This window comes from Melozone crissalis, unplaced genomic scaffold (genome assembly GCF_028551555.1).
Source record: "Melozone crissalis strain CALT ecotype California unplaced genomic scaffold, PUWL_Pcris_2 ptg000077l_1, whole genome shotgun sequence".
Lineage (NCBI taxonomy): Eukaryota > Metazoa > Chordata > Aves > Passeriformes > Passerellidae > Melozone > Melozone crissalis.
Window position 1 is genome coordinate 281,357 of NW_026535854.1, and position 13,341 is coordinate 294,697.

At 56.0% G+C, this 13,341-nt stretch overlaps 3 gene segments (V, D, J or C); 1 reads left to right on the plus strand and 2 right to left on the minus strand.

Annotated features, from left to right (window-relative positions):
• Positions 1 to 576: 576 nt before the first annotated feature.
• On the minus strand, positions 577 to 6,035 carry LOC128946165 (immunoglobulin heavy variable 3-20-like). The segment is given in 3 exon segments: positions 577 to 599; positions 853 to 1,162; positions 5,928 to 6,035. Coding segments are annotated over 3 exon segments (441 nt in total).
• A 3,035-nt stretch (positions 6,036 to 9,070) lies between these two features.
• On the plus strand, positions 9,071 to 10,317 carry LOC128946166 (Ig heavy chain V region 6.96-like; the record flags this gene model as incomplete). The annotated part of the segment is given in 2 exon segments: positions 9,071 to 9,419; positions 10,307 to 10,317. Coding segments are annotated over 2 exon segments (360 nt in total), but the record flags the coding sequence as incomplete, so codon positions are not given.
• Positions 10,318 to 12,380: 2,063 nt separating this feature from the next.
• LOC128946167 (Ig heavy chain V region 6.96-like) lies at positions 12,381 to 13,333 on the minus strand (the record flags this gene model as incomplete). The annotated part of the segment is given in 2 exon segments: positions 12,381 to 12,403; positions 13,003 to 13,333. Coding segments are annotated over 2 exon segments (354 nt in total), but the record flags the coding sequence as incomplete, so codon positions are not given.
• Positions 13,334 to 13,341: the final 8 nt, after the last annotated feature.

Below are 13,341 nucleotides of genomic sequence, written 5' to 3' on the forward strand. Positions count from 1 at the left end.
CCCGCAGGCCTCAGGGAGGCCGTGAGCCTGCTGGAGTGCGGGGGGGACCTCCAGCCCCCAAGGGGAGTCCCTGACGCTGGTGTGCCACGCCTCTGGCTTCAATTTCACAAAATCTGCAATGTTCTGGATCCACCAGAGACCTGGGCTGGGCCTGGAATACGTTGCGGGGATCAACGGTGATGGTTCCACCCCCAGATACGCGCCATCGGTCAAGGGCTGGGTCATGATCTCCAGGGACAATGGGCAGAGCTCGGTGACGCTGACCATGAACAACCTCAAGGACGAGGATTCCGGATCCTATTTCTCTGCCAAAAACGCCTATGATGGTTGGGGTTGGGAGGCTCATGCTGCTGGTTCAATTTTAGTCCTGTCCCCATCCTTGTTCCCCAGGTCCTTCCCTCCAGCCCTTGACCCCATTGGTGACCCCCCACGGACCCAAATCTGGGCAGTTTTTCCCAAATCTCGACCATTTGCACCCAGGTTTTGGGACATTGGTTGGGACTTGGAGCCAAGAGCTGCGGTTTGGGTCCAGGAGCCGAGATTTGGGGCATAGCCAGCTGAGTTTGGGGCCAATGGTCACAAGTGAACCCCGCTGAAATCTGGGGCACAAAGGGCAGAGTTTTGGGGATGAACCTTTGAGATTTGGGCCAAATGATGAAAGCCCCATGGAAATGTGAGAGGTGAGGCAATGATGGGGGAGTTGGGGGAAAATGTTCAGGATTCAGTGCCAGGAGTAAAGATTTGAGGGTAGAATGTCGGAATTTTTGGATGTTTGTGGGTTTTCAACGGCTGGGGTGGGTCCACCACTGACAATGTCAATAAAAGCAGCATAAATATAAGAAGGACCACAACCATTGGTGTAACATTTGGCGCAGTAATAGGATCCGGAATCCTCGTCCTTGAGGTTGTTCATGGTCAGCGTCACCGAGCTCTGTCCGTTGTCCCTGGAGATCGTGAACCGGCCCTTGACCAACGGCGCGTACCAGGTGCTACCACCAGTGTTCCAGATTCCTGCAATGAACTCCAGCCCCTGCCCGGGTCTCTGCCGGATCCAGAACATGTCGTAGCTTCCAAAATTGAACCCAGACCCTTGGCAGAGGAGGCCCAGGGAACTCCCGGGGGGCTGGAGGTCCCCCCCGCACTCCAGCAGGGTCACGGCCGCCCGGAGCCCTGCGGGACAAAGGGGAGATGGGGATGGGAAACCTGATTTGCTGCGGGACTCAAAGTGGGTTTGGCCAGTTGGGAAATGGAATGGGACCCACCTGGGAGGACCAGCAGGCCCAGGAGGAGGAGGTTGATGAACTCCAAGGGTCCCAGTTTGGGGCCCAGGGTTAGGATTTGGGTCAAGGGTTGAGCTCCGGCCTCATCCCTATCTCCCCTTTGTCCCGCAGGGATCCAGGTGGCCGTGACCCTGCTGGAGTGCGGGGGGGACCTACAGCCCCCCGGGGGGGTCCCTGCGCCTCCTCTGCCGAGGGTCCAGGTTCAGTTTTGGGAGTTTTCCCATGCAATGGATCCGCCAGAGACCCAGGCAGGTGCTGGAATACGTTGCGGGGATCTGGACCAGTGGTGCTTACACCTACTACAGTCCATCGGTCAAGGGCCGATTCACGATCTCCAGGGTCAACGGGCAGAGCTCGGTGATGCTGACCATGAACAACCTCAAGGACGAGGACTCCGGATCCTATTTCTGTGCCAGGGGTACTGATGATAATGGTGCTGTTAATGATGCCTATGGAATTGCTGCCTCGCCATGGCTGTGTCCCCCCCTGTCCCCATTCCCCAGACCCTTCCCCAATCCCCAGCCCCTGACTCCATTCCTGTCCCCGTGTCCCAGCTCTGAGCTGGCTCTGCCCCACATTCTCAGCTCTTGGCCCCAAACCTCAGCTCTGGGCTCCAAGTCTCTGCCTAGGTCTCCAAACCTGGGGGCAAATGGCTGAGATTTGGGGAAAATGGGCTAGATTTGGGTCTGTGGGGGTCACCAATGGGGTCAAGGGTTGGAGGGAAGGATCGGGGCAACAGGGATGGGGGGGCACACAGGGATGGGGATGGGGTCCAACAGCAGCACCAGGAACATAAGCACCCCAACAAGCAGAAGCACATTTGGCACAGAAATAGGATCAGGAATCCTCGTCCTTGAGGTTGTTCATGGTCAGTGTCACCGAGCTCTGCCCGTTGTCCCTGGAGGTCGCGAACTGGCCCTTGAACACAGACAGGTATCTGGTGTATCCATTGCTGTCAATGCCTGCGACCCACTCCAGCCCCTTCCCGGGTCTCTGGCACACCCAGCTGATCCCAAATTGTCCAAAACTGAACCCGGACCCTCGGCAGAAGAGGCGCAGGGACCCCCCGGGTGGCTGGAGGTCCCCCCTGCACTCCAGCAGGGTCACGGCTGCCCGGGGCCCATCCCCAAATCTTTACCAATTTCCCTCATAACTCCACTGGTTTGGTCCCAATTCTCCATCAGATTTTTCTGGAATCCTGAGGTCCCTCAAACCCTACAAGTTAACTCAATATTCTCATTAATTAATTGCACACCTTGACCTGAGTGTTCCACATTGATTTCAAAATTAAAACCAGCATTACCCATCCCCAACCCCGGCACATCACGGCCACGGCCTCGAGCTCCCTCCGGCTCCTGGCCCTGCTGCTCCTGCTGCCCCTCCCAGGTGGTCCTACCCTTGTCCCCTTCCGAACCAATCAGGTTTATGATCCCCATCTCCCCATTGTCCCGCAGGGCTCCGGGCGGCCGTGACCCTGCTGGAGTGCGGGGGGGAACCTCCAGCCCCCCGGGGGGTCCCTGCGCCTCCTCTGCCAATGGGCCGGGTTTGATTTTGGGAATTTTGCCATGAACTGGGTTCGACAGAGATCCGGGCAGGGGCTGGAATGGGTCGCCTACATCAGCAACACTGGTGCTTACATCTACTAGGCGCCATTGGTCAAGGGCCGGTTCAGGATCTAGAGGGACAACGGGCAGAGCTCAGTAACGCTGACCATAAACAACCTCAAGGACGAGGATTCCGCCACCTATTTCTGTGCCAAAAGTTGGGCTGGTTGTTGTGTTCCTGCTGCTGGTAAAGACATTGATTGGGATGATGTTGGTCATGGTGGTTTTTTTCTGAGTCCTTTTTTTAGAGCCTCCCAGTCCCCAAACCCAGACTCTCCCTCCGAATCTCAGCCCTTGACACTTTGTCCCAAATCTCCCCCATTTGCCCCAATGGTCAGCACTGACGCCAGAACCTCCCCTGCTCCTGCACCAAATCTCAACCATTGGCCCCAAAAACTTCACCCCTGGCCTCCAGTTCAGGCCTCCTCCAATCAGGGACTGGGAGCTGGGGGAGATTTGGGTTAAATGGGCAAAACTGGGGGAAAGTCCAGAGTTGAGGCAGAGATGGTTGACACCGGGGGAGAAGGTCAAGAATGAGGTCAAGGCGTGGGATTTGGGGCACGATTTGGGGATTTTGGGACATTTGGGGAGCCAGGGATGGGGGTTTGGGGCCACCACCAGCATCGTCACCATGTCCAGAGCTCCCAGAGAGGATTCAAGCCCAGCCCCAAGGAGCAGCCCCAGATACCGCAGCCGCTGAGGGAGAAGTGAAGACCCAGGTGGGAGCAAGGGAGGGACAGAGGGAGGATCAGACGCCGCGATTTTGGGGCTCCGCAGCCTCCCCCCCCTTCCTCCCCGGCAGCTGCTGGGGCCCGGCCGGGGCATGAAAGGAAACAGAAAGTTCCTGGTTTTGGTCATTGTGAACATCTGTGTTTGGCAGAGGACAGCTCAGCCTCGGGGCACTGCGGCAGAGCGCCAGCTGCACAAAAAGCTTTGTGTGCAAAGGGCCCTGGAGCGATCCCCGTGCCACACTGGGACAGAGGGGAAATGCCAGACTGGGGAGAAATGGGCAAAATTGGGGGAAACCAAAAGCTGGGGCAGCAGGGGTGGAGTTTAGGGGGAAATGGTCAAGATTTGAGAAACAGGGGTGGGGATTTTAGGGATGCATAGGAGAATTCTGAGATATTTGGGAACAGAGAGGAGAGGGCTTGGGACCACAACCACCATCAACACCATAACCAGCACCACCACCACCAAAACTACTACTGTAATATTTGGCACAAAAATAGGTGGCGGAATCGTCGTCCTTGAGGTTGTTCATGGTCAGCGTCACCGAGCTCTGCCCGTTGTCCCTGGAGATCCTGAACTGGCCCTTGACCAAGGGCGCATAGTCGGTGTAACCTCCAGTGTAGTAGATCCTTGCGATGTATTGCAACCCCTGCCTGGGTCTCTGGCGGATCCAGAACATGTCAACTCTCCCGAAATCAAACCCGGACCCTCGGCAGAGGAGGCGCAGGGACCCCCTGGGGGGCTGGAGGTCCCCCCCGCACTCCAGATGGGTCACGGCCGCCCGGAGCCCTGCGGGACAAAGGGGAGATGGGCACGGGGCCTGGCTGTGCCATTCTCGTTCCCTGCACAGAGTCAGACACCATTGTCTCTCTCCCTCTCTCTCCCTCTCTCCCTCTCTCCCTCTCTCCCTCTCTCTCTCTCTCTCCCTCTCTCTCTGTCTCTCTCTCTCATTATTTTTCCTGGAGCAGCACAGGGAGAAGAAGAAGATGAAACAATTCCCATCTCTCATCGCTGCTCCTGCTGTTTCTGCACATGTGGAATGTGTCGGGGGGATCGTTCCCCTCCAGGGATTCACCCGCTGGCTGCTGCTGAGGATTGTTTTGCTTCCTTGCCCAAAGGGCTCCAGGCTGTGACCTGGCTCTGTCAGACACTCGAGGGGTTTCTTCAGGATATTTTAGGGTCTTTTGTACAGAATTCTTTTAGTATCTCCTTAGTATAGGTGTAATATCGCATAAATGAGATATAATAGAGAATTCAAGAGATATAGCATTAATGAGATGTAATACAGTATTAATGAGATATAGTTTAGTATTAATGAGATATAATATAGAATTATTGTGATATAATACAGTATTAAAGAGATATAATATATTATTAATAAGATGTAATATAGTAATATTGAGATATAATATAGTATTAATGTAATAAAATATAATATTAGTGTAATATGGTAGAGATTTATTTGCAATTGTTCAGCATTCTGACTCATGGAGTCAGACGCCGTGACCCTGCTGGAGTGCGGGGGGGACCTCCAGCCCCCCGGGGGGTCCCTGCGCCTCCTCTACCGAGGCTCCGGGTTCAGTTTTGGGAATTTTTGGATGGGCTGGATGCGCCAGAGACCCGGGCAGGGACTGGAGCGGGTTGCAGCAATCTGGAGCAATGGTGCCACCTACTACGCGCCGTCTCTGCAGGGTCTGTTCAGGAACTCCAGGGAAAACGGGCAGAGCTCGGTGAGGCTGACCATGAACAACCTCAAGGACGAGGATTCCGGATCCTATTTCTGTGGCAGAAGTGTTGTTGGTACTGCTGGTTGGGGTGCTGCTGAAGGTATTGGTCACTCTCATGTTTAGGTTGCATTTGGCTGTGTTCCTTTTCCCCGGTCCCCCACCCAAGCCTGGACCCTATTCCTGTCCCCATGTCCCAGTCTTGGAGTGGTTCTGCCCAAAATCCGCTCTCTGCACATTACCACAAAGTGGACTAAAACCTTTACCCTTGGCTTGAAGTATCCATTTTATAACAAGGTTTTGGGGCACAAAGTGGAGATTTGGGGTCAGGAGTTGTGGTTTGGGGTCAGCGGGTAAGACTTGGGGATGAGGCAGAGCAAGATTGGGATCGATGGTCAAGGGCTGGGTGTGGGCTGGGAGTCTGGGGGAAGGGTCTGGGCAACGGGGACAGGGGGGGACACAGAGATGGTGACACAACCATCATCATCACTCTTATTAGCAACACCACCACCAGCACCAGTATCAGCAGATTTTCCGCAAAAATACACGGCGGAATCCTCGTCCTTGAGGTTGTTCATGGTCAGCGTCACCGAGCTCTGCCCGTTGTCTCTGGAGATCCTGAATCGGCCCTTGACCGATGGCACGTAGCCAGTGGTGCCACCACTGCTGTACATCCCTGCGACGAATTCCAGCCCCATCCCGGGTCTCTGGCAGATCCTGTACATTCCATAACTCCCAAAACTGAACCCGGACCCTCGGCACAGCACCGTCAGGGACCCTCCGGGGGGCTGGAGGTCCCCCCCGCACTCCAGCAGGGTCACGGCCGCCCGGAGCCCTGCCGGACAAAGGGGATGAGAAACCTAAATGGCTGTGCAGTCAAAGCGGGTGTGGTCTGCTGGAAAATGGGATGTGACTCACCTGGGAAGAGGATGATGAACTCCAAGGGTCCCAGTTTGGGGCCAAGAGTCAGGATTTGGGTCAAGAGTTGAGCTTTGGCCGCATACCCATCTCCCCTTTTTCCCGCAGGGCTCCGGGCGGCCGTGACCCTGCTGGAGTGCGGGGGGGACCTCCAGCCCCCTGGGGGGGTCCCTGACGTTGCTGTGCCGAGGGTCCGGGTTCAATTTTGGGAGTTTTGGAATGTTCTGGATCCGCCAGAGATCCGGGCAGGGGCTGGAGTGGCTCGCCGGGATCTACAGCAATGGTGCTTACACCGAGTACGCGCCATCGGTAAAGGGCCGGTTCACGATCTCCAGGGACAAAGGGCAGAGCTCGGTGACGCTGACCATGAACAACCTCAAGGACGAGGATTCCAGATCCTATTTCTGTGCCACGGCTGCTGATGGTTATGGTGCTGCTGCTAATGGTGACGATGGCCCTGATGGTCTCAAGGTCCTGCCTTACATCCCACTCCCATCATTTTATACTCATAATTCTGATTTTCATCCCAAACCTCACGCATTGAACCAGTCCTTGACCCTTTGTCCCAAATCTCCCCCTTTTGCCCCAATGGTCAGCACTGACCCCAAACCCTCACCTGCTCCTGCCCCAAAACTCAACCACTGGCCCCAAACCTTCACCCCTGAGCTCCAGGTCAGGCCTTACTCTCTGAGTTCCCATTTCTGCCTGTGCCAGCTCAGCCAATTAGGGCCCTGGGAGCTGGGGTAGATTTAGTTTAAATGGGCCAAATTATGGGGAAGGTCGACACTTGAGGCAGAATGGGTGGAGTTTGGCGGAAAACAGTCAAGATTTGAGGAGTAGGGCTGGGATTTGGGAGAAGAATATCAGGAGATTGGGGACATTTGCTGCCCACCATGGGGGTGGTGCCACTGGTGTCGTCATCAATAAAAGCATTATCAGCTCCCCAATACTTGTGACGTCTGGCACAGAAATAGGATCCAGAATCCTCGTCCTTGAGATTGTTTATGGTCAGCATCACCGAGCTCTTCCCGTTGTCCCTGGAGATCGTGAACTGGCCCTTGACCGATGGATTGTAGATGGTGTAGCCTCCATTGTCGGTGATGTGGGCAAGAAACTCCAGCCCCTGCCGGGGTCTCTGGCGCACCCAGAGCATGTCGTGATTGGCCAGAGTGAACCCAGAGCCGATGCAGAGCAACGTCAGGGACCCCCAGGGGGCTGGAGGTCCCCCCCGCACTCCAGCAGGGTCACGGCCGCCCGGAGTCCTGCGGGACAAAGGGGAGATGATGGAAATCAAAACTCTGATTGGTCAAGGGCCCCCAAGTGGGTGTGGCCAGCCAGACAAAGGAGTAGAATCCTCCTGGGGGGAGGGTGATAAACTCCAAGAGTCCCAATTTTGGGCCAAGATTCAGGATTTGGGTCAAGGGTTGAGCTTTGGCCTCATCCCCATCTCCCCTTGGTCCCACAGGGCTGCGGGCGGCCATGAGCCTGCTGGAGTCCGGTGGGGACCTCCAGCCCCCCGGGTGGTCCCTGCGCCTCCTCTGCCGAGGGTCCGGGTTCGTTTTCGGCAGTTTTGGAATGGGCTGGGTCCGCCAGAGACCCGGGAAGGGGCTGGAGTTTGTATCGATTGTCACCAGTGATGGCGCCACTCCCAGATACGCGCTGTCATTCAAGGGCTCTGTCACGATCTCCAGGGAGAACGGGCAGAGCTCGGTGACGCTGACCATGAACAACCTCAAGGACGAGGATTCCGGATCGTATTTCTGCGCCAGGGGTGCTGATGGTTATGGTGCTGCTTGGGGTGCTGCAAATATTTTTTATGGTTTTCTCCCTGTCCCCGTGCCACAACACTTCCCTCCACTCCTGACACTTTGTCCAAACCTTGCCCTGCTCTGGCCCCAAATCTCAGCTCCTGGCCCCAAATCACAGCCGGTTTCACCCTGAGCTCAGTCTCGGCCTTTAAATCCCACATTGCCCTACACTGGACCTGTTCTGGCCCAGAACTTCAGTGGTGGATCTGAGTCACAGACACAGACCAAATCTGGCCCATTTTCCCCAAATCTCGACCATTTGCACCCAGGTTTGGGGACCTTGGTTGAGCGTTGGAGCCAAGAGCTGAGGTTTGGGGCCAAGAGCAGAGATTTGGAGCAGAGCCAGCTTCGAGCTGGGACAGGGAGACAGAAATGGGGTCAGGGGCTGGGGATTGGGGAAGGGTCTGGGGAATGGGGACAGGTGGGGACACAGGGATAGGGATGAGGTGAACACCATCCACACCAGCAGCAGCACCCCAATTACTATAGGCAGCTTTGGCACAGAAATAGGATCCGGAATCCTCGTCCTTGAGGTTGTTCATGGTCAGTGTCACCGAGCTCTGCCCGTTTTCCCTGGACATCCTGAACCGGCCCTTGACGGATGGCGCGTAGAAGGTGCTGCCACCAACACTGCTGATACTTCCAACCCATTCCAGCCCCTGCCCGGGTCTCTGGACGATCCAGTACATGACAAAACTGCCAAAATCGAACCCGGACCCTCGGCAGAGGAGGCACAGGGAGCCCCCGGGGGGCTGGAGGTGCCCCCCAAACTCCAGCAGGGTCACGGCCGCCCGGAGCCCTGCGGGACAAAGGGGAGATGGGGATGAGGACAAAGCTCAAACCTTGACCAAAATCCTGACTATTGGCCCCAAATTCTAACCCTTGGAGTTCATCATCCTAGTCTCACGTGCATCCCACCACTTTTTCAAGCGTGCCATGCCACCTTGGGCACTCTTCACCAAATACGTTCCTCATCCCCATCTCCCCTTTCTCCCGCAGGGCTCCGGGCGGCCGTGACCCTGCTGGAGTGCGGGGGGGACCTCCAGCCCCCCGGGGGATCCCTGCGCCTCCTCTGCCGAGGGTCCGGGTTCAGTTTTGGGGATTATGGAATGTACTGGATCCACCAGAGGCCCGGGCAGGCTTTGGAATACGTCGCAGGCATCTACTACAATAGTGCCAACACCTACTACGCGCCATCGGTCAAGGGTCGGTTCAGGATCTCCAGGGAAAACGGGCAGAGCTCGGTGATGCTGACCATGAACAACCTCAAGGACGAGGATTCCGCCATTTATTTCTGCGCCAAGTGTGCTGCTAATAATTACCCTGAACATGCTGCTCGTAGTGTCGATGCCCAAGGTTTTCCCACCCCCATCCCCTTATCACCCCCTTTCCCTGTTCCCCAGACCCTTCCCCCAGACCCCCAGCCCACACCCAGCCCTTGACCATTGATCCCAACCTTGCTCTGCCTCGGCCCCAATTCTCACCCGCTGACCCCAAACCACAACTCCTGACCCCACATCTCCACTTTGTGCCCCAAAACTTTGCTCTGCAGTTCGGAGTTTGAGGCCCAGGGTCCCAATTTGGGGACAAAGTTTGAGGATTCGGTCAGCGGCTACTGGTGCAGGGAGCACAAAGTGGGGATTTGGGGCAGATTCGGGCGATTTTTGGTGCAACTTTTGGGTCTGGGGCAGTACTAGTTCACGGGTTTCGGCTCCGTGTTTGGTGGTGTTGGGACTGGGGGAGATCTCGGGCAAAGGGTCAAGAATGTGGTCAAGGGCTGAGATTTGCGGGAAGGGTCTGGGACCTGGGGGCAGGAGGGGACCCAGTCAAGGGGAAGAGGCCAAGAGCAGAGACGTCATTACCCCAACTGGCACCAGCAGCCTTGCCGCAGAAATAGGATCCGGAATCCTCGTCCTTGAGGTTGTTCATGGTCAGCATCACCGAGCTCTGCCCATTGTCCCTGGAGATCGTGCACCTGCCCTGCACTGAACCCACGTACTCGGTGTAACTGCCACTGCTGATCCCCGTTAGCCACTCCAGCCCCTGCCCAGGTCTCTGGCGGATCCAGAACATTCCATAATCCCCAAAACTGAACCCGGACCCTTAGCAGAGGAGGCGCAGGGACCCGCCTGGGGGCTGGAGGTCCCCCCCGGACTCTGGAAGGGTCACGGCTGCTCCCCCATCCCCAAACCTTCACTGGTTTTGCCCCAAATTCCCTTTTTTTGTCCCCAAACATCCAACAGAGGAATCCTGAATGGTAAAGTGCCTTAAACCCTGTAATTAGCTTCAATTCACCCATTAATTACTTGGACAGCTCTGCCTGACTTTTGCATTGCGCCATCCCCATCTCCCCTTTGTCCCGCAGGGCTCCAGGCGGCCGTGACTCTGCTGGAGTGCGGGGGGGACCTCCAGCCCCCCGGGGGGTTCCTGACGTTGCTGTGCCGATGGTCCGGGTTCAGTTTCGGCAGTTTTGGGATGGCCTGGATCCGCCAGCGACCCGGGCAGGGGCTGGAGTGGGTCGGAACCATCACCAGCAGTGGTGGCGTCACCTGGTACGCGGATTCCTTCAAGGGCCGGTTCACGATCTCCAGGGACAACGGGCAGAGCTCAGTGACGCTGTCCATGAACAACCTAAAGGACGAGGATTCCGGATCCTATTTCTGTGCCGAGGACACCGATGGTCACGGTGCTTATGCTGATGCTGGTTGGGGAAGATGGAACAGCAAAGCCTTATCAAAAGGATTGCCTGGCAAAAGATTTTGAGACTATGGAAACCATCAGCGAGATTGAAATGAAAGCAAGCTTTGAGATCCCTCAGTGACTGAACAACTGGAAAACAACGGTGTGGCTACCTGAAAGTGATCCCATTTTGATGGAACAACACCCTCTGCCTGCAGACAGGCCCAAGGGTCAGAGCAACTCTACAGCTTGGCAGAACGGGCCAAAGAGGAGTTTTTGGGGTTTAAAATTACTCCAAAAAGGAGTTTTTAGGGTTTCCAAAGAGCAGGTCTTAGGCTTGGCAGAAGGGGCCCAAAGAGGAGTTTTTAGGGTTTAAATTGTAATAGAGTATGGTAATGAAACGATTCTTATAGGCTGTATGTAAATGCTGTAGGGTTTGTATATTGGACCAGATTGGTTAGTGAGAATTAGAATATTCTACAGAGAAGAAGATTTATTGTATTGTGGTGGGAACCTCACTCTCTTACCCTTTTATTCTCTTAGAGTTTTATGTTCTTACACTTTTACACTCTTACCATTTTATTCACTGACTCTTTCACTCTATTACCCTTTCTATTCTCTCACCCTTTTACTCATTTACCTTTTTTACTCTCTTTCTCTCTTCCCGTCTCATCTTCTCTCCCCTCTCTTCTCTCAGCCCTGCTCCAGCTGTGCCTGGCAGCTCCCAGCAGGGCCCTGCAGTTAATCCTTCGCAATAAACCCAAAATGCGATGACCTGGCTGCAGAGATCTCTCGTGTCCGTCTGTCTGTCCCGACCGTCCTGCGCCCTGATGGTCCAACAATGCTGATCGGGGGGTGGGGCAAAGGCGGCACGTCAATAGAAGCAAAACCATAAGTACCATCAAGAGTATAAGCATATTTGGCACAGAAATAGGATCCGGAATCCTCGTCCTTGAGGTTGTTCATGGTCAGCGTCAGCGAGCTCTGCCCATTATCTTTGGAGATCGTGAACCGGCCCTTGACCGAATGCGCGTAGCTCGTGCTGCCAGTGGTGCTGATATCTGCAATGAACTCCAGCGCCTGCCCAGGTCTCTGGCGGATTCAGGCCATCACAATAATCCCAAAATCGATCCCGGGCGCTCGGCAGAGGAGGTGCATGGACCCCTCAGGTGTCTGGAGGTCCCCCACGCAGTCCAGCAGGGTCACGGCCCCCCGGAGCCCTGCGGGACAAAGGCGAGATGGGGATGAGGAGCCGGACCTGGGCGTGGGCTGTGCTGGGGGTGACCAGATCCAAAAAGGGACCTGGACCCATCTGGGAGGGCCAGCAGGATCGGGAGGAGGAGAAAGTGCCGCAATTTGAGGCCAACATCAGAATCTACATGCAGGAATCAACATTTGGGTGGATTTTTTCCCTCATCCACATCTGCCCTTTCTCCCGCACGGCTCCAGGCGGCCGTGACCCTGCTGGAGTGCGGGGGGCACCTCCAGCCCCCCGGGGGTTCCCTGCGCCTCCTCTGCCGAGGGTCCGGGTTCAGTTTTGGCAGCTCTGACATGCTCTGGATCCGCCAGAGACCCGGGCAGGGGCTGGAATGGGTCGCGTGGATTAGGAGCAATGGTTCCAGCGCCATCTACGCGCCGTCAGTGCATGGCTGGTTTACGATCTCCAGGGACAACGGGCAGAGTTCGGTGACGCTGACCATGAACAACCTCCAGGACGAGGATTCCGGATCCTGTTTCTGTGCCAAAGCTGCTGGTGCTGCTTGGGCTGCTGTTGCTGCTTACATTGACCATGCCGGTGGTGGCAGCGCCCTTGCCTGAGCTCATCTTGTCCCCAAATCTCTGAACCTTTACCCAAATCTCAGCCCTTGACCCCATTCTTGACCCTTTGTCCCAGATCTCCCCATTTCCACCACCACCAACCACGGTGCCAAAACCCCCAAACTGATTCTGCCCCAAATCCCCTCTTTGTACTCCCTTCAGCAGTAGCCACTGACCGAATCCTCAACCTTTGTCCTAAAATCGGGACCCTGGGCCCCAAACCTTGACCTTCAGGGCAAAGTTTTGGGGCACAAAGAGGAGATTTGGTGTCAGGAGTTGTGGTTTGGGGTCAGCGGGTGAGAACTGGGGCCGAGGCAGAGCAAGGTTGGGATCAATGGTCAAGGGCTGGGTGTGGGCTGGGGTTTTGGGGGAAGGGTCTGCGGAACAGGGACGGGGGGGGATGAGGAGATGGGGATGGGGACACCATGGGCATCGTCACTACGAGCAGCATATTCAGGGTAATTATTAGCAGCACACTTGGCGCAGAAATAAACGGCGGAATCCTCATCCTTGAGGTTGTTCATGGTCAGCGTCACCGAGCTCTGCCCGTTGTCCCTGGAGATCGTGAACCGGCCCTTGACTGATGGCGCGTAGTAGGTGTTGGCGCTATTGTAGTAGATGCCTGCGACGTATTCCAAAGCCTGCCCGGGTCTCTGGCAGATCCAGCACATTCCATAATCCCCGAAACTGAACCCGGACCCTCGGCTGAGCAACGTCAGGGATCCCCCGGGGGGCTGGAGGTCCCCCCCGCACTCCAGCAGGGTCACGGCCGCCCGGAGCC